At 31.1% G+C, this 21,682-nt stretch overlaps 1 protein-coding gene and 1 pseudogene across 1 annotated transcript; one reads left to right on the top strand and one right to left on the bottom strand.

The window, feature by feature from the left end:
* Positions 1 to 10,815: 10,815 nt before the first annotated feature.
* Positions 10,816 to 11,700, bottom strand: LOC124821443 (tryptophan synthase beta chain 2, chloroplastic-like; annotated as a pseudogene).
* Positions 11,701 to 18,257: 6,557 nt separating this feature from the next.
* On the top strand, positions 18,258 to 21,461 carry HVA22C (HVA22 homolog C). The gene is made up of 5 exons (XM_047293309.2): positions 18,258 to 18,444; positions 18,579 to 18,605; positions 18,697 to 18,819; positions 20,649 to 20,916; positions 21,137 to 21,461. The coding sequence occupies exons 1-5, from the start codon at positions 18,383 to 18,385 to the stop codon at positions 21,203 to 21,205; spliced, it is 549 nt and encodes a 182-aa protein (XP_047149265.1). The 5' UTR covers positions 18,258 to 18,382; the 3' UTR covers positions 21,206 to 21,461.
* The last annotated feature ends 221 nt before the right edge of the window (positions 21,462 to 21,682 follow it).

The raw sequence follows: 21,682 nt of genomic DNA on the forward strand, positions 1-21,682 counted from the left end.
GTGAGCCCCCAAGCTTCCCCATTGCCTAAAATTAACATACAGCCACTGCCTCACCACCACCCTCATTCTTTCTCTTTCCACTCTAAATTTTTTCATCATTCTCTCACCTTATTAAATATACTGAACTGCACCAATTACAACTAATCATATCAAACCATTTCCACCCTTTTGCCTCTATTTATTCTTTTCAAAAATATTTAATCTCTATAATTTAACTACTTTTTCTTTTCCAATTTTACCACTTTTTTACTAATTTATCTCTTTTCCCATACCAATCCCATCTCTAGTTTGCTAGCTAGGAATGTTTTTCATATATAAAAAAATAATAAAATCTGAAATATCTCATTACATCAGACATCCTCTCTGCTATTTTATTTCCTCCCATCAAGTAAAGTGTACAGATTTTATAAGATTTTACTTTGAAAAAAAAATATACAAAGAATTTTGATTTTAAACACAGTTTTGTTTGTTTCCTTTTTTGCTTATTAGCTCAAAATGTTTTGTGTTGGGTTCGTGGAGTCACTTACTTCTATCATTAAAACCACAATTTGCTAGCCTTTCTATCAGTTGAAACCACAGCATTACAAGTTAATGATGTTACATTGTGCCGTTAACATATACATAAGGTGATGTATAAATGAATGGTTAAGTATTCTTATGCTACGCTTTGATCAAACTTGATTATAAATTGGTAAGGACTTTTGATTTGTCATCATTTAATTAGATAGACAAAAGAAAACTAAATAAACAAAATATTTATATTCTTTGATGAAATAAATGTTTATCCGTAATCAACTTAGATCTATGTAGAAAAATTAAAAGTTGAATCGTGAATCTCGTGAAATACGTGTCTGAGTTTTTAGAGTTTTTTTTTTTATATGACTCTCGACATCATTCATAACTAGTTATGTCGATTATCTATTTTATCACCTTGGAACAAGAAAATATTGAAGTTTCAAAATCAATTTAAGGTATTCAAAATTTTATTCTACCTTCTAAAACATTAAAATCAACTAAGCTTTCAAAACGAATCATTATTGATATATTCATAATTATTCAGAGTATAAGGTATTACTAGGGTCTAAAAGGAGAAAAAATGGGCAAAAATAAAAAGAGGAAGGGTGCAATTTAACATATCTCTCAGTCAAATCAATGTTTCACACAAATAAGTTTTCCAATAACTTACCACTCTATTAGTTAGATTAAATAGTGTCAACACAAAAGTGTTACACTTATATTTTCAGTTTCATTTTTAATAATTTTTATTTATTAAAAGTGACACAACATGTGAATATTTCTTCATTTTCATCTTCTATATAACGATCAGAAAAATTGATAAACATAATAGAGGAAGTTGTGCATAATGGACATTGATTTATGCTAACGTAGTCCATGCATCGGTGTAAGCAGTGCATGGCGCAGTACTAGGGTAGGTGAAAGAGCTAGGTAGCAGAACAGACTGAGGTACTTTGTTAAATAAACGTAGGAGACCACCAAAAAGAAAAAGTTACGTAAAAAGAATAAAGAAAGAAATAAAAAGGTAAAAGATTCATGATCATAAACAGTACACAAGCTATTAATTAACTATTACAAGTGCTGTAGTTTTTACCTTGTTTATGTATTTATGAAGGAGCATCGAACACTGTTATTTCATTCAAGTTAATTCCAGCATAACTCTTTTTCGTGTCAACAAAATGGATTTTGAAAAAGTAGTCAGATAAAAGTAATAGATATTAAAAGATGTTTAATTATTTTTTCAATATTGTTTCAGGTGTAGAGTTTAAGATCTCTACAAAACATTCCTTTACAAAAATTTACTTAGATATTTTCGTTCATCCTTAATTATGGTCCTTCGGTATTTGCGTTCCCAAACTGTCTGAGTGTACTGTTTTAAGACACTCTTGACATTTAAGTTAGTAATTAATTCAATAGAGGTCATAACGAAATCTTAAATTCGCAATTAAGGTAGTGATTGACATAGCGAAATCTTAAATTTGCAATAAATGCAATCACCTAACTTCTTACCTTTGACTTAAGTCTCAAAATAAGCTCGATTAGTGAAACCCTAATCACGACTCAGTCATGACTCATCAACCACTAAGCTATAAGTAACACTTATTAGTAATCTTGGTTGGAATTAATGTTTAAAGAGGATTATCGTCTATTTGGTCTTCACACTTTCATGACCATCTGGTTAGCACGTTATTCACGTGGATTACGTGACTCTTGGTGGCATATATTAACCCATTTAGACGGTCGTCTTTTTTTAGAGATCTCATCCGATCGGTTTCACAGCATGAGCGGTATGACCATACAGTACAAATATGAAATTTGCACTTTGATGGTGATCAGATTTTGCCAAGCAATTTAGAATGATAGGAAGAAATTCTTGGTTAATCTTCTATTTGAAATGAATACGGTAGTAAATTCAAAATAAAAATAATTTGTTGATAAAATGGGATGTTAGCTCATTCGAAAGAAAGTGGATAGACATGATTTAAGTGAAGTTATATAACACTGTTAATGAGTAAACTTGCATTATGAATTATAACACTATATATCTCGTAACATTATCTTAAGTTAGTGGCTTTGTATTCATAAAATTCCAACTATCATGACCCTCATCCATAAAATGATGCTGGAATACTTACATTACATTGTTCATCAAGTTAATATTTAAATCAGACTTAATTAAGTTTTAAATCTCTCATAAATTTAAATATTTCTATTTAAGTTTTGTTTAAAAAATTAGCTTATTAGTATTCGAGATATTTATATTTTTTAATTAAATATTTACAGTTTAATTTTCTGTTAAATAGTTACCGTGACTGTTATCTTATTTTCATTGTCTTGTTTACTTGTTTTAAATGTATTAAAAAAATGAAAAGTTAGTTTTGTAATCAATATAATAATATTGCAACTAAGTGATGATGAGGAAATTTAATTGTATTAATTAAAAATATGTTAAATGACAAGGGATTATTGCCATTTGCATCAATTGTGGTATGCCTGTTATGAGATCCATCAAAGAGCATTATGATCGTGTTATTAAAGATATTTTTAATTAAGATAATAAAAATCAATTATTATTTTATATTAACCATAATATTATTTTATATTTATTATAAAATCTCACATTTTTAATATGTATAGACATGACACGAGGTAATATATCAGAACATCACTTAATTAATGAAAAAATTAATCTATCGGATTTCAATTAAAATATATAAAAATTTAATTCAAATATTTTAATTAAACTTTTAAATAATTAAATAATAATGCTAAGAATAATTTAGTTAATCAACTTATGAACTAACTTTTCTTCTGAGGATTTATAATCATTAATAATCCATGAGATACAATATATAATAATACTCTGGAAACCCAAATATAAGAAGCTTAAATAATGTTTGGCGTGGGATTCTCTATCATGGAGTTTTGAATGAAGAAGATTTAAACGAAGTGTATGACTTAGACCAATAAAATGTGTCAGATTATATGTCGAACTTTGTTGTGGACTTATGTTTTCCTTCCTCATACAATGAATCTAGTAAAAGTGTATGATCCCAAAATATAAACAATTCCTTGTGTCGGTTTGCGGACTAAACCTAATAGAGATTCATGAGTCAAAAGTATAAATTATTGAGTTAAATTAACTTTATGAAAAATTTAATTATATATTATTTTCAAAGAAAAAACTACTAACTCAATACAAAAATTAAATTTAATGATTTATTAAAACTGTTTTAATTCACTAAGCGATGGTACAAACATATACGGTAAAGATATATTTATAAATTTTATAATAGAGTTAAATTAGATTTGACCATTAATTATCAAATAAATAATTTTTATTATTTTTATTAATTATTATTTAATGACTATCATTTTTATTAATTATTCATATTAATTATCAATTAATTAATGTTTTTGATTGATGAGTTATTTTATTGTTGGATGATCATTGGCTAACTGGTAGTTATAGAGTATGATTCAATTCTCTGCTATCCTTCTTCTCTTATGTGGCTGCAATGCCGCTAGCAACCATTTTTTCCGCCATTGAGTAGTTGCTAGAGGCGAGGAGTGACATCAACTTCACCGACATTATTACGACCGCATCGTGATCCATGTTGTGCCGCCTACCAGGGCCAAACCGACATGATTGACGAGCTGCTCCAACGACGCGTTAAAATCGATCCACGGTATTTCTGACAAAACACCATGATTTCACTTTCCTCCTCATCTTGTATTGTCGCTGGTTTTTGGATTGGATTGTTTAACAGAATTTAGCTTATGCATTGTACTACAAAAACAATTGAAAACCTCTGGTTGTCTCTTCTTTTCCTTTTCTTCTTGTTCTTACATATAAAATTGTTTGTTATTTGTTTGGGAAGTATAATTCACACACACATTACTACTGCAAATATTATGTTATTGTATAATTGAAACATGTTTGACATGCATTCCTCGGGTTCATCATAGACAAGAGTTTTTTTGTTGAATAATGACATAAAGGTTTTTGAAACTGGCAAAGCATGGATTTGGACACTTTCACTTCACATTACTATTCTGTAAAATCTGAGTCTTTAATTAAAAATATAAGAGCATAATCAGATAATATAAATGATAAAGAGAGTTGTTCATCACAGAGTTAATGCACATTTTCAATTTTTTTTAATTTCAAAATTATTCTTTTTATTTTTAACATTTATTTTCTTTTACTTTTATGTCAAAATCCTAATTATCCTACACTTCCCCTTCGTTTTTACTCACAGACCCACTTGCACTCTCAGTTTCTCTCTTTCTTTCCATATCCGTTTTTTTCCCCTTGCACTCTCAGTTTCTCTCTTTCTTTCCATATCCGTTTCTTTCCCCTATCATTCTCCATTTCTGTTTCGAGTTCCTTCCTTTTTTTTCTTCTCCATTTTGGTGCCTTGGTGGTGTGTTGGTTGTGCGTTGGTGGTGCGTTTCGAGTTCCTTCCTTTTTTCTTCTCCATTTTGGTGCCTTGGTGGTGTGTTGGTTGTGCATTGGTGGTGCGGTGGTGGTGCGCCGTTTAGATATTGCGAGAGTGACGAATATTCGTTTCGTGACCCTGCGAGTGGAAACTCAAATTAGGTGAGTGATGCAATAAATATTATATCGAAAAAACCCTAGGCGTGGTGTGAAAACGAATTTACCAGTTGTGGAGGGAGATTGTCACTGAAGTTATAGCATAAGGGGTAGGGAGAAGAGTTAAGTTGCTTGCGAACGGGAATGCGAAGTCCACTTGAACCACCAGAACGACAGGGAAATAGTGTGGCGATATAAGGTAAACGTCGAATCAACATTTCCGCTCTTCGAAAAATTGGGAACGCTGCAACACACATATACACTAGTGCAAAAACATCATATAACGTCACGCGTTCAACGTCCAACCACTGAATAGCCAACGTTAAAAATGACCAGTGATATTTTTGTAAATAAATGCAATTGAGTTTATTTGTTCCAAGCTTGGTACATACAATTTGTATGCTCCAGCTTAAGGGGGAGTGTTGGGATATTTATCCTATTTTATCATCATTATAGTGTGTCAATGGTTACCCTATTTATCATGATTATATTGTTTCTAGGATTACCCTATTTATCATTATTATATTGTGTCTAGGGTTACCCTATTTATCATGTACTTGTGTATCAATTTATTCTTATAAATAGAATATTGTGAGAGGGATCAATTAAGCCCTCTAGAATTATTTTACAGTTTCAATCTTAAGTAAAATAAAAAGCAATTTGATTTCCGTGCAAGTGGTGGGGTGTGGGGGTGTATTCATACAGTCGGTGGGGACCATTAATGATATTTAATAAGGTGGTTGGATGTTAGCACTAGTTTTGAAAGAACTTTAGACGTATGTTATTTTGGGCTTTTAACGTCGGATATCTATCTGACGTCTATATGAGTGACGTTAATGAGACGTCGGACACTATAGGTCAGACGTCTATATAGACCTCAGACCTATATAGGACATACGTCTATATAGACGTGGGACCTATATAGGTCAGACGTCTATATAGACGTCCGATCCATACAGGTCAGACCTCTCTAAGGTTGCTCCTGACTCATGGTGATTCGAGTTTACAACTTTATATTTTAGTTGAAGAGAATGTATTGTACATTTTTTTTATTGGATGATTTTAAAAACGTAGTGGAGGGAATTAGAGGAGTGTAAAACGCAAGAAATCACCGTCGAAGAACGCTACCCATGTACACGAGAATAACTGCACCAAAACCCAACGTAAACGCATTTTAATCGGTTCAAATGAAATATAATGCATCAAAGAGTGATGTAATCGGAGTAAAATTAATTTAAAACGGTGCAAAAGTGAGAAAATGAACCTGAAAAGCGTAACCCATAGAGAGAAAACGTAACGAAGATGATGAACAATGAGTGCGCGTAATGGCTATCTCGCGTTTGCGGTGTTTTAATGCCGACATTTAGAAGTCGGTTCCCCCATAACAGACGTCTAAAGGGCTTTAGAAGTCGGTTACCCCATAACAAACGTATAAATGGAGTCAATAAGTAATTTTTTAAATTCTTGGACTGCGTATTTAGACATCGGTTCCCCCATAGCCGACGTCTAAATGGCTTTAGAAGTCGGAGTGACGGGATCAGACGTCTAAATGGAGTCAAAAAGTGATTTTTTAAATTCTTGGGTTGCGTATTTAGAAATTGGTTCCCCAATAACAAACTTCTAAATGACTTTAGAAGTTGGAGTTGCGGGATCAGACGTCTAAATGGAGTCAAAAAGTGACTTTTTAAATTTCTGGGTTGTGTATTTAGACGTCGGTTCCCCCAATAACAGACGTCTAAATAACTTTAGAAGTCGATTCCCCCATAACAGACGTCTAAATAGAATAAAAAATTATTTTTTTTAACTTTTTCGTTTAGTTTTGGTGTCTATTCGGGGGAGCTGACGTATATGAGTATTTAGACGTCGGGCCCCGCCACAGCCGACGTCTAAATAGTTGTTTTATTTACGAAAAATGTCACCAGTTTTTTTATGTTGGATATTCGAGAGTCAGACGTCTAAAGGGTGGCGTTAAAAGTCTTTTTTACACTAGTGTAGTGAAAGTTAAAATAGAAACTAAAAATTTACAGAAGAACAAAAGAGGAATGGGGAGGTGCAGGGAACACTATGTGGTGGTGGAGGGAGCAACTCTCAATGATATAATGCATTGGGCTGTAATAGAGATCTTCAATAGAGGGTTTCCAAAAGTTACTCCCTCTACCACCACACAGTGCTTCCAGCACCTCCCTATTCCTCTTTTTCCCTTTCATATTTAATGTGATGGTTAAAAATTTTAACTTTCTCCAACTTCCAACTACTTCATTAATGGTTCCCACCAATATATGAATGCACCCCCACAATCCACCACTTCCACGGAAATAAAATTCCTCTTTTCCTTTTCATTCTTCCTTAAAAATAAAACAATTCAAAACAAAATCAATTAACTTTAATTAAATTAATAATAATTAATTCATTAAATAAAACAAAATTAATTTAATTATAAATACATAATTTACTTAAAATATAATTATTTAACTTTAAAAGTATCTAAAAATTAATTTACAAATCAATAAATTAATAAACTAAAAAGTAAAAAAAAAGGAAGAATCTGTTTAGCTTTCCATGCTTTCTTTTATTTTTTTTTACAAACACTTCTTTATAAATAAATAATACTACAAAAAATATTAAATTAAAATAAATGTAAAAAATTAACAACCTAAATAAAATTAAATTAATAACCTAAAAAAACAAGAAAACAAAACCCTAAGGCCTCAACGGACATGGGAGATCCGTTGGACCCTTAACGGAGGAAAACACCCAAAATGTTGAAAGGCTTCAACAGATATGGGACATCCGTTGAGCCTTCAAAGGATCTTGAGATCCATGCACGGATATCGAGATCCGTTGAAAGCTCAACGAATGTCCCATATCCGTTGTAGCCTTTGGTGTTTTTCTTCTTCTTCGTTTAACACAAAATAGAGGCGCATATAGAATCACTAACCTGAATCAAAGACAATAACAAAGGAAGCACCAAACTCCACGACACCATGAATCAAGCAACAACACGAACTCACCACTAACCAAACACTAACACGAACCAAGCAAAGGAGAAGAGAACCTTGACGTAAATGGTAAATTGGAAAAAGAGGAAGATGGAAAATTGGTAAAAGAGAAAGAGAAGAATAAGAGAGGAAGAGAGAAAGTAAGAGTGTGGAAGTGAGGGTGTGAGATGCGGCTGAGTGAATAAGAGAGTAAAAATTAGAGTTTTAAGAAAAAGTTAAAAATATAAAAGATAAAAATAATACAAATATATTTGGAATAAAAAAAAATTAGAAAGATATAAAGAGCAGTGTATGGTAGGGGAGGAAGTAACACTCAAGGTTTCCTTAGTGAAAATGCCAGAGGATTTATTCCCTAACACAACTTCATCTCCAAAAGATCTTGCAAATTAAGAGAATCATTCACAAATTAAACTTCTCCTTTTTTTTTCGTGGATGTTTATCTTATTTAAAAACATGATTTTTTATAAAATTACAAGACCAAATTCACCCAGCGTACATTTCAAAATATTATCAAAATATTTTTCAATGGCCTAGAAGAAAACGAAAAACCCAACAAAGAAAAATTCAATTTCTTATTTTACTTTTGCGTGAAATAACGATTAAAAAATATGAACTTTTTTTATCGATTAGTATTAAAAAAATTGAAACTTTAAAGTTATATTAATTTTTAATATAGAAAATTAAAAAATAACATCCGTAGAAAATCTTGTGTTAATTGCTTATGACAAGTATGAAATGTTGACTGATCTAACTTGTTCATTGTCAATGCAAGTCACACCATACTTCCATATTATCCGACTAATTTGTGAATCAGGACACAAACGTGTTGATTTTCTATTTTTTTTCACAAGCTTTACACTTTTTTTTTTTTTGGCAATAGATAAACTTAACGAATACATGTAATTAATTACTATATTCTTATTGATTTTTGTTTGACTGATTTCATTACTATAGTTTTAACCTGTAAGTGAATTTTAGTTTAATAAAATGAAGATTATCTCCATTATATACATATACATATATATATATATATATATATATATATATATATATATATATATATATATATATATATATATATATATATATATATATATATATATATATATTGTGTGTGTGTTTTCAAGAATTTATTTTATTTTTAATTAATGTGTAATTTCTAATTATCTTTCATCCCATTATAAGACTAGATATTTGAATTAAATACTAACAGAAAGTCATTAGGGATTACCGGAATGAAGGGTTAGATTGATAAAAAGGTGGGACCTCAGCCATAATTTCAACACTCATGATGTTTATTTATCTAACACATCCTCATAACTGAGTCTCTGTTTACAATGATGACTAGCAGCTTTTTTTTTTTATTATTTTACTCAATCTATTATACTGTTTTTCTTAACAAATGCATAAGAATAAAAACATTTTAACGTATTAAAAAATATTTTAATCTATATATTAAAATAAAACTTAATGAAATGATGTTTATATAATTTTAAACATAACATAACTTAAATATAGTAAAATCAAATATTAAGAAGTCACTTATAATATAATTAAAACTCAAAATACAACATAGAAAAAAAAAAATCAAACACATGAGTAAGACCTCTATCATTTATATCTTGAGTTATTAAGATGGTTGGAATCATCAAATCTTCCATGTTCAAACTTTCATGTCACCATATCATGCAATGAGAAACTCAAATTTGAATCTTATCATGTACAAAAATTCATCCAATTAGCAATAAATACATCGCAAACTAGATTAGATTAGGTCAAACCAATAAATTGAGCTAAACTCAATGCATGTGAACATACAAAATTCTTCCCTCAACTTCTCACATCATAATTGTGTTATTGATTACTTAAATTATTAGTATTTTTTTAAGTTTAATGTTTTTTTTTTAAATTATTATAAAATATATATTTTTTTCTTAAATTTTGGTAGATTTTATAATTGTTTTTCTGCTGTGCTTTTAAATATATTGATTTTAATATTTTAAAACATATTAAATTTTGTTAATATATCAATAATAATGTATTTTGAAAGTTTAACAAAGAATTGATTGCATAACTACGATATCACCTACGACAAATCTGCTTTGCTGGATTTGCAAAATACTCTTTACTCTTGGAGAATCTGTAACTCACTTGTTTTGTGTCATTTAATCAACACAGGCCCAAGAGCAATTTAACTGGGATATTTCTTTTAGCACCTCCATGCATACTTATTGTACTTAAGTGTAGAAAAAAAAATCCAAATTAACTATAGGTTGAAAACATCAATTGTATAATCTAAAAATATATTCTAGATTGTTTGATCTAGAACTCCAAAATATATTCTCGATTACATAATTTAAAATTGTATTATAGATTATTTAAATTGAAAATATAAAAATATATTTTAAATTTATAATATAAAATACATTTTTTATTTATGAAATTCATAAATACATTCTAAATTACAAAATCTAAAAAATAAAATTTTAATAAATTTATTTTTAATTATATAATTTAAAATATAGGTATAAATCAGTATAATTGTAGATCAAGAAACGTATTCCAAATTATATACTCGTATTATTGAATTTTACAATTCAAAACTCTTAAAGCCTCACAATTTAGATATTTCCAACACCCATACTGAGGTGCTGGAGAAAGGAAGCGAGAGAACACTCGTTTGGAGGTGTTTGTTTGATAATATTAAGACAATTTATCTAAGATACCCAATGCATTTGCCGCCTCCAGGGATGGAAATATTCCCTCTAATTTGCATAAATTTTCGTAAGCTGCACATTATGTCAGTCAACCAGTTAATCAATAACCCTCGTTATGTTTTTCACAACTCAAATAGTAAGAAGCAAAACTAATATCATCAAGAGCTTCTTCGTCAGTTGCAGCGAAGAATTCAGCTCTCCCACTTTCTTTCGAAAAGCTTAACTCTGGACCAACTCCTGGATATTCCATCTTGCAAGTTCATATCAAATATTTAAGCTCAATGTTTCTGACCAGGGAAAGTTATCAAATATTAAATAATTAATTATACTGACCTAGCAACAATGGAATGTGGATGGATAATCTGGCCATGTTCATCCTGTAGTAAATAGCTGATGGCTCCATGGTAGACTCCAACTTCTCCTTTGGTCAACGTTGAAGAATGTTTGCCATTATCAAGTCCCAAACCTCCACCTTCAACTACGATCAACCTTACATTATCATCTCCTACAAACTCATGAAACATACCCAAAGCATTTGATATTGTCCCCACGCAAGCCACCAGAACATCTGGCTTACCTCCCCACTTTTCCAATGCTTGCATCCTTGTTTTCTTCCCTATCACCGACTGAAACTCCCGAACCATGCTCGACAATGGGTGTGGTCCCACCGCCGAACCCGTCAGGTGGTATTTATTCTCCAAATCCCCCACCCAACCCCGAAGAGCATCCATGCTGCATCTCTGAACCCTTCATCAACTGCTTCAACCTATGCATCCACAAACCATCCATTACTAATTGTTTCTTTTCACACGCACATGTTTCTTAAAAAAACAGAGAAAATGGCTTATACCTGAGCTCCTAGCAGCTTCATCACCGTTGGAAGAGCTGACCAATTCTCTCAGCAGGATAAGCCACGCTGACCAGACTCCTCGACTTCTCCCACGCCAACGCCATTGTGTCCGACGGTTTCTACGACAATGTAGCTGGGAACTCCACCGGCTCCTCCACCGTCACTTGACAGCTGCAACTCCTCAATTTCAGGCAGCGACAACCGCTTCGCCGCAGCCATTGTTCCTCGTGGCTACGCAAGTGATCCTCAATTCTCCGAAGAACTCTACGTTCCGGTGAGTAATTCTCCGAGCTTGACCACTGGATGATAGAATAAACAGATAAATGTGAATATTCGAGTTAGTTTAAATTAAATTTGTTTGTTGTTTTTGAAATTGAATTTTCTCTTCTCATGATTTTGTGACAGTATGATGATATGACAAAACTAGAATGGCTCTTGGAACTTCGTTGAGGACTCGTTCTCCGTCCGAGGAGTTGAAAACGCTGCACCTACTATCCGACGCCGCTGCGTCCACCACCATTGGCACGAAACCGCAGACGCCAGAGTCCTCGTCCTCCACTGACACGCCGCGGTCGTTCACTTCCGACGAAACTGCTCGAAACGCACCATTTCTCCACACGGATGTCAACATCCGTTTTACAGATGATGCTGACGGATACTCACATCCGTTTAGGTAATATTTTTTTGAGGGTTTATTGCACCTGGGAAACCTTCACCACTTTCCCTAATGCACACCTTCAAGCACCACCACCAAAATTGATCTTTGACTGAGTTCCTTGCACAACCACCAATCTTTGTAACCTCTCACTAAGCACATTATGAAACACACTCAAACCACCACTACACTCACAACACAATCCATCACATGCACAATGAAACAATGAAACAATGAAACAGTCAAGGTAAAGAGGAAGAAGAAGTTGTGTGCTTGCCGCATACATTCATACAGGGAACCATTATTAGGTCATTAATGAAGTGGATAAAAGTTGAAAAATATTAACCTTAAAATTTAAATTTTACTAGAAAACAAAACAGAAATGAGAAGGTGCTGGAAGAAGTACGTGGTGGTGTAGGGAGCAACTCTTAACCCAGTACTTAATAAGCGCAAAATGGGTAGCTCAAGATTATTCAACCATGATTTCCAATCCATTTTTTTCTTCTTCTTGCACCCTATAAAATGTAATATCCCCATTTTACTCCAAAATAAAATATATTAAAAATCCCAAACTACTTTCCTCCTTCTTCAGCAGGCCCGACACTTCCTCTTGGCCTTCACGCATCTTCATTTGCTTTCATCTTCATCATCATTTGCAGTGTGTGGTCACTATGGGCAATAGAAAAGATGATTGGTTGGGTGAAGGCGAAGGAGTTGGAGGTTGAGACTAACTTAAGAACCATGCATCACATAGTATTTGATAATCTATAATGGATCATGACGTGTTAATAACTTTTTGACAATAGATTATATGTCATTATTTTATTGGTGTGTATATTTGAAACGGACCAATCACAAACTATCACACATATTGTTATAAAAGAATTGTAAAAAAAATTATTAAAAAACCATTTTTCATCCATAATATACTCCACATTTGGAAAAGTACTCCAAATTGATCGATCAAAAAAACATGGAGTTAATCTCTTATCCCTTTTGGAGGCGAAGGGCGACCGAAGACCATTCATGCCAGAAAGCATGGTGGTTTCTTGCTCAATAATCTTAGTCTTCGCAAAACTTCATCAACCCCTTTTTACAATGCTACACCAATGCCGAAATACCAATAATAATTCCGGAAGAACTAATCCAAAATGCATTTTTAAAAGAGACTATTATTATGGGATTTCCATATATATGATTCTCATCCATGAATCCATGGTTTGCTAACTCAGTTATGATCCCTACAAAGAAAAAGGTTAGAAACTTTTTAAAAGAAAATGTTTTTTTATTAACAATGAATTAATTAATTAATATAGTATAATTAATTAATTACTATTTTTTTTCTTTTTTTAAAAGAAAATTTTATTCTGGGAGTGAATACATTAAGGAAAAACATGACTTTAGAGAGAAGGTAAAGACGAAAAACATGCCGAATAACCCAGCTCCAACAAAAACTCCAATTCCTATATTCCTCCAACAATAACTTCGAAGACGGAGCCACCGCGGAGGACATGAGGGCGTTGTTGACCTACGTTTCCACCATGTTGGTGGAGACGTTGACGTGGTTCCTTTGCTGCGACTTGTAGATTTCAGAGACTGATTTTCTTCCCCGAGAATAAATTTCGCGGTAGAGTAGGCGTCTTTTGGAAGAGGGAGAGGGAGCCATGGTGGTGTTTTTCTAAGGTTGATGATGTTTATCGGTAAGAGCTGATGTTTGGAAAGACACTATAACTTACATATATAACACTAGGAAAACCATGCATCACACTAATTCCTAATTTTTATTAGGTTGAATTAAATTTTCTAATTTTTAATAAGAGTTAAATATGTTTTTAGTTTCTGATTATAGGACTGTGATCATGTGATGCATAGTCACCTCATGGTTAAGGTTTCTGATTTGTTTTACTGCTTTTCCAAACTATTAAAATACGGGTAAAGTCTAAAAGGGAGTTAAATAAAGTTTAAAACTTTTTCGCAAATGAGTGTTAGACTCTATTGTAGAGATTAGACGATCTGCAAGTAGTGTTGAACACTTAAGAATTTTCTGAAATATTTAGAAAGCAAGAAAGAAAACTTATTTTTATATTAATTGACTCTAACCTAAATTACATCTAGTTCTTCCTTAAGCACTCTTGAGGGGTTTCATTAATCTTTCAAAGATTATAAACGAGTTTGACCACTCCTAGTTTTACAAACTAACCCAATTGGTTAGACAAATTTCACCACTCCTAGTATAACACTAGTCCAACTAACTAGATTGTTTAACTCCACTAAGTTAAACTAACAAGTGTTTTGATTCACTTATGAATCTACAAAACAACATAGTGTTTTTGAAATACAAGAACAATGATATAATTGCAATACAAAGAAGATATGAAAACTTGTAATAAAATTTTTCTTTTTCAAAGACAAAGTCTAGACGAGAATTTTGACAGCGTAAGAGCAATGATATCTTTCTTGTTCTTGTTGTCTTCTCTTCATGCAGTTGTCTTTATATAGACTTCTTTGAAAAAGATCTGTTACTTAGAGCATTGACTTTCTCGTAGGGATGTAGCCTTTTAGTACGAGGTTAGATGCTATGTTGTGTCTTGCAGAGACAATTGTGTTGCTTGTACGAAAGAGAGAGACATAAGAAATAAAGGAAACGTTTGCAGAATATCTTCCTATCTCTTAATGTCCTCCTGATCTTATGCATAGCTTTTGAATAAGGCTTTGTACAAATTTGATCTGCACAAAAAAAGAGAGCACAACTCAACAACCAAAGAAGTATTAATTCGTACATGAATTAAAAGTGTTATACATTTCTTAAATGTTCAGGCATTGTACATGTATAAGCGTTTAGACATAGTCTATTTGAGTAACGTTCAGTGTTTAAGATATCGCTTTTACATACAATGTTTAGTGAACTTATCTTAGACGATTTATTTGATAAACGCTATTTTGTTAAACTTTAAAACAATGTTGGCTTAAACGATATTGTCTTAACAACTATTCCCTGAATGCTCGAAATGATTCCTATTTCTCTTGCCTAATTTCATTAAGGGAATGCATGTCAAGTGGTGTGGTTGAATAGTCAAAACTATGTCCTAAATATAGAACAAATGGTGGCAAAGTTGTCTATGGAGTTGGGTGGCAATGAATCAAACTAGGATAATGCTTATCCTTTATACAAGGTGTATTGTGTCATCTGGTTCATGAACATTTTCAAGTTTGGGATTGGTGAAACCGTCATACTTATAAAAAACTAGTATAGTCCACATGTCTGGAGAAGGTGTCTTCATTATAGCTGGTGTGAAAGGAAGTATCCTAATTATGTTCACAGTTTCCACAGATGGGTGATCCTTGTTGCCTCTCAAGCTGCCTTCATGGGTGGTTTGGCAAGGCTCCTCACGTCGTCTAGATTGCATAGGTTGAGTTGGTGTAAGAGGCACAAAATTCTTGACGTTTTGCTTTCATTGCATAGTTGCGTTCTCTGCGCAAATGGTCCTTAATTCTTCCTCATACTTGAGTTGTATTTCCTCTATTTGTCGTTGCATGTTCTTCATCATCTCAATCGGGTTGAACTGGTTGTCTACCTCTTCCCCAACTGGATTTCTTGTCATGATTTTTGGTGGTCACCATAGGATTATTTGGTTGATATCACTTGACCTACGATGAGTGCCAAAATGTTTCGGATGTGGGGTCAAGTCTTCAGGTCCAGGTACTCGGTCTCACAACGTTCTCTCATAAGTTCAAGTCCTGTCTGGTTTTAAGAGCCTCCTGTCCAAACTACACGAATGTTATCTATAGAAGATACTCCGATATGAAAGTTAAATCAACTTAAACAGAAAGCAATTAATGTTATAGTGACCTACCTCGTTACTTCATATCTCTATTTATAAATTTTGTGATGCACTTTTGAGTATAATTGACCTAATTATCATCCAAACGTGATTGATTATACTAGGTTAAAGTAAAATTGTTTTGGAGTTGATAATCTTTGGTCCTAGTTGTATTGTCCCTTTTGGTGATAAATCGTCATACCTGTTTGCCTGTCTAGTATGATGATTTATCACCGGATTACTGTTTAGTCTGGATTTTTAAGTAATCGTCTGTGTTGATGGACAACTCTCTGATATGTTAGGTGATCATCCAAGTTAATATTTTATTGTCTTAAATGATCATCTAGGTTGATAACCAACCATCTAATATACTAGTTGACAGTCTAGATTGTAACTGTAGTTAACTTTGTAATTAATGGGTGAGATAGTAGTATAATACAAAAACAAATATAAATAATATAAAGTATAACTATATAATTAATGATGTGTGAATGTATATATGATCAGTGTACTAAACTGAAAATAAAAAAGTTATTAATACTTAAAAAGTATGCAAATCTCATGTTATAAGAGGTTGTAAAAATAATACAAAGTGTAAAAAGAACACATTGACAATTTAAATTTAAATTTAATATTACTTCTTTTTTTGAGATAAGACAATTGTTATTTATTTTATTTTATATTGATGTGATTTTTTATTGATAACTTTTAAATTTAACCTTATATTGATTGAATTATATGGATATTCGAATCTATTTCTTAAATATTAAAATTATAAGGTAAAATTAGCACTATTTCATAAAAGTTAATTGTTTGGATACAATTATTACGGTATTACAAAATGTCGTAATCCGATACTCTGTATTTGGGACCGGAAATCGTGGTTCGAGGGAATATTTTATTGAGAAGATAAAACAGAAGAAATTGTATTATTTTGAAATGCTACAAATATTTGTTTAATAGATGATTTAATCTAATATGTTACATTAGTTCATTTTAATTTCTTTATTATTTTCTGGTTTAACTATCTAATGTTTTTAAAAAAATTTAATTTAGTTATCTCTGTTATTACATTTTTATATTTTTTCATTTATATTTTTTATATTTGAAATTTTTTAGAAAATAAAACTATATGAATCATTAGATCTTTTAAAAATTTAATTTAACATGTATAAATTGTAATTAAATTTAATTATCAATTTTGTCTAAAATTAAATCCTTTTAAAAATAAAGAAACTTGAACCAAAATTTTAAATAAAGAAACTAAATTAAAATTCAACATGTAACATTAATACTTATATTGTCAAATTGTTACTGTAATATAATTATAATTTGACATGTGACAATTTATATTTTTTAAATTAAAAAAGTTAAAAAATTAAAATTTCATCAATCAATTGATACGTGATATGCACATAATGGTTAACTTACAAATTAAAATTTTTTAAATAAATCAAAGATTAAATCAACTAAAAAATAATAAAAAATAAAATGAACCAAATTAATAAATTATAAAAAATAAATCAATTATAAAGCATTATTTAAATATATAAAAAGAGTGAGATCAGTTGGTGACAGCTGGCACTGATAATTCTATCAGTACCACTACGTAACAGTGTCCATGTACGTACGTTCAGAATAGAAATAAGCCTCTGCTGTTCCGCGTTAACACATTTAATATTTTTCTCAAATATCTCTTTTTTAGACAAAATATATTATATATTTTTATAAAAAAATTAAGGAAATAAAAACTTAACTTATAATTATTTTTCATGTAAATCAGTTTTCAATGATTCTTAAGTTTTCTTTGTCTTCATGTTAACAAATAAATACTTAAAAAAAAGCGGATAATTATGTAAGTAGTGTTTTATATAATTTTTTTAATGAAGAATAATTTACTCAATTAAAAGTATCTTCAATAAAAAGATAAATTTAAAATTATTATTAAATCACAATATAAAAATGTTTTACTCAGAAGTTACACATTTTTGTTTTATTTTATCCATTCATAAAATAACTAATATAAAAAAAAATTATAATAAAAAACATAAGCTTTTTGTTAAGGTCTGGTTTTGTTTTGTCAACATGCTTTCATTTTCAATTTTACTTTCTTGTTTGGAGTGTCCCACTTTTGAAGCCTCTCTGTTTTCCCTTGTCTCTCTTTACAAACCCTCATCTGTGTTCCACTCAAAAGGATCCACAAAGAAAAATAACAACATTGCATCAAATGGGTACTTCTGGCGACAGTTTTCTCCAAGTTCTCTTCAAGAACTTCGATGTTCTTGCTCTGTATGCTTCTTGTCCATTACATCTCTACTCTTGAATGCCATTGTATGATGTAGATTCACATGAAAAATTTAAACTTTTTGTGTGTTACATTGAATCATTTTGATCTGAGATTTGTGTTTTTGCTTTTTGTTCAGGCCCTTGGTCACCCTGGTTTACCCTTTGTAAGTATGGCTTTAGTTTTTTGAATGTGACTTTTTGAAAAAAGTGTTTGAGGTTTTGATTTTTGAGTGTATCTTTTGGTGTTTGTGGCAGATATGCTTCGATAAAAGCCATAGAGAGTAGGTCTAGTATTGATGATCAGCAATGGCTCACTTATTGGGTTCTCTATTCTTTGATCACTCTGTTTGAGCTCACATTTTCCAAAGTTCTTGAAGTGTAAGTTAATCACTGAATCTCAACATTTTTTGGATGCTTTATATTGAAGTATGCAATTTCTTTGTGGTGCATTGTTTGAATCTTGATAGAGGTATGAAAGGGAAGGGTGTGTTTGATTTTCTATGTGCTGTTTTTAGTTTTCAAAATCAACTAAACATGGTGGAAAGTAAAAGGGTGGTGTTAAGCACAAAATAGAGTGTGAACTTGAAGGAGGGGTGAAACAAGATGGAAAATGTCTCTCATCAGTTGTTTCTTTCTCTTTTTAACATTCCTGTTTATGAAACAATTTTCATATCATTATAGATTTTAATGAAAGCATCATTGCTGAATAGTTCAAAATTATATTGAAACGAAATGAGTTTTCTTTTACCATTTTTTGTGTAATTTTATTTTGAATTACTAAAATGGGTAACTTTAAAAAAAAAAATCGAACTGGACATGGTAAGTCATACCATATTGATACCACCTCATAAAGAAAAAGTCATGCTATTCTAGGGTGATTTTACTTTAATTGAAATGAAATCAAGTCAAGCCAAAAACAACTTTTATAACTTCAGTTCATGCTATAAAAGAACTGAAATTGTCACAACAGCATTCGACTTCAACACATTTCATGAAGAAATTGAAATCTTCACAAGGTCATACGACTTCTTTACATTTTATAGAACACAAATTACCTCAAGATGTGACAACATCATAGTACATTCGACTTTAACACATTTCATAAAGAAATTGAAGTAGTCACATTGTCATATGACTTCTTTATTATTTTATAAAACACATAAATCGCCTGATGTGACGACTTCATTTTTTTATGAAATTTGTTTTGACTTGACATGATTTCATTTTACTTAAAGTAAAGTAAAATCGTCTCTGCATGAGAGGACTTTTTCAACTTAACGTGATTTGTCCAAGTTCAAATGTTTTTAAAAAATTATCACATTGATAATTTCATAATGAAAATATACCTTAATGGTAAAAAACCATGAAATAATAGAAAAACAATCATTCATGCACGTTGTTATTTTGGTTTCTGAAAACATAATGATTTTATTTATTTAAAGTTCAAATTTTAAGTTAAAAATCATGAGTTTTAACTTTTGAGTGTGTTTTACAGGTCTTTTTAAGATAACTAGCTTATTTTATTTGAAAGAACCCTTGACATTTATTAAGCCATTTGTTGTGAGCATGTTCAGCTAACTAATTTATAACATTTTGTTTTAAATGCTAAGTAATATATGAGTTTATACCTTATTATAATATATATATATATATATATATATATATATATATATATATATATATATTTATTTATTTATTTATTTTATCTTCAATATTCTATCAACATTCATCACTATCTCTTTTCAAATTATGTTATTTATTTTAGTTTTAAATTTTTTATTTCATACTATTTTTTAATGAAATATTTTATCCTTAAGAGAACTATAAAAACATTCAGACTTAACTAAATATTAGATATAAGATAGTAACAAATAAAATTACAAGTAAAGGTATAAAAAAATGAAAAACGTTTTAGTAGTGTACACATTCTTAAATTATTAACAATTATTTAGTAGTTTGCCTCATTTTAATAATCATACATAATACTAAGTTTGTGTTTATTCATTGAGTTAAATACATGAACATGATTATGGTTAAGTACTTAATTAAGTTTAAGTAATTTACCAATACCAATTAGTCTTTTAGTTATCACTTGGGGGGAATTTTCATTTTCAAAAGGTTCTCTCACAAGTTCTTTGCTTGGCTAGAAAAGTTTTAAGAAACTAAACCATTGTAACTTTCCAATGTAATTGTGTTCCTAATTTCAGGCTTGCCATTTGGCCTTATGCCAAGTTGATACTTAGTTGCTGGCTAGTTCTTCCGCAGTTCAGTGGGGCAGCACATGTTTATAGGCACTATGTTAGACCATTCTATATGAATCCACAAATGCCACAAATGCCAAAGTTTCCAGGAGCCTCTCAAATGTGGTATGTTCCCCGAAAGAACATATTTAGTAAGCAGGATGATGTCCTTTCTGCTGCTGAGAGGTACATGGAAGAGCATGGAACTGAAGCATTTGAAAGACTCATAACCAAGGTACACATTGTCCAAATTTTTTTGTGACCAGTAGTTATGGAAACCAAGAATCTTATGGAAGGTTTTAGATGTAAATTATAGTTACTTTTGTTAATTTCATTGAGAACAGAATTTATAGGAAGCATCCCTGTTTTAGTGCAATTTAAGCATGAAAATATATGTAGCTAGGTTTGTTTTTAATCATAAAAAACACTTATGGTTTGGTTGTTGATATATGCAGGCTGACAGAGAAGCTAGAGGACGGAGGAACGGAAGTTATATGATCTTTGATGATGATTATATATATTAATTAACTGTGTTAACCCTTAAACTCATCTGTAGTATCACCGTGGCGATACTTTAATAGTGATTTAAGTGTAAGACTTATGAACTTAGTTAATATAGATATAAGTCTAGTTCAGGTTGAGATATTTCATCTAGTTAATTCAACTATAAAGGCAAAAGGAGGAAAGATAAAAAAAAGTGGAGAAAGTGACGGAGAATCATTGTCGTGATCAGAGTCAGTCCGGAGTAATCACTACTTTCTTTTCCAAAGTTTTTTTCGACTTCAAGTATGTGGATATGAACACACTCACTGACTTTACTTTTCGCTGAGCTAAATTTGATAAGAAAAATGTGCATATATTCAATTTATTCATTGAAGACTACTAACAGTAACGCAGGACTGAAGTTGTGCAATGCTCTCGTGTGTGAATACAAGGCTCTGATTTTCATTCACTTTAAAAAGAAAGAACTAGGTTCTTCCAAGTGTAAATTAGAACTGAAA

Source organism: Vigna umbellata, chromosome 3 (genome assembly GCF_029865625.1).
Source record: "Vigna umbellata cultivar VRB3 chromosome 3, Vumbellata_1.0, whole genome shotgun sequence".
Lineage (NCBI taxonomy): Eukaryota > Viridiplantae > Streptophyta > Magnoliopsida > Fabales > Fabaceae > Vigna > Vigna umbellata.

Coding starts and splice junctions, on each gene's coding strand:
- HVA22C (XM_047293309.2), top strand. CDS start 18,383: ATGGGTACTTCTGGCGACAGTTTTCTCCAAGTTCTCTTCAAGAACTTC. Junction 18,606..18,696: donor GTCACCCTGGTTTACCCTTT/GTAAGTATGGCT, acceptor TGTTTGTGGCAG/ATATGCTTCGATAAAAGCCA. Junction 20,917..21,136: donor TTGAAAGACTCATAACCAAG/GTACACATTGTC, acceptor TGATATATGCAG/GCTGACAGAGAAGCTAGAGG.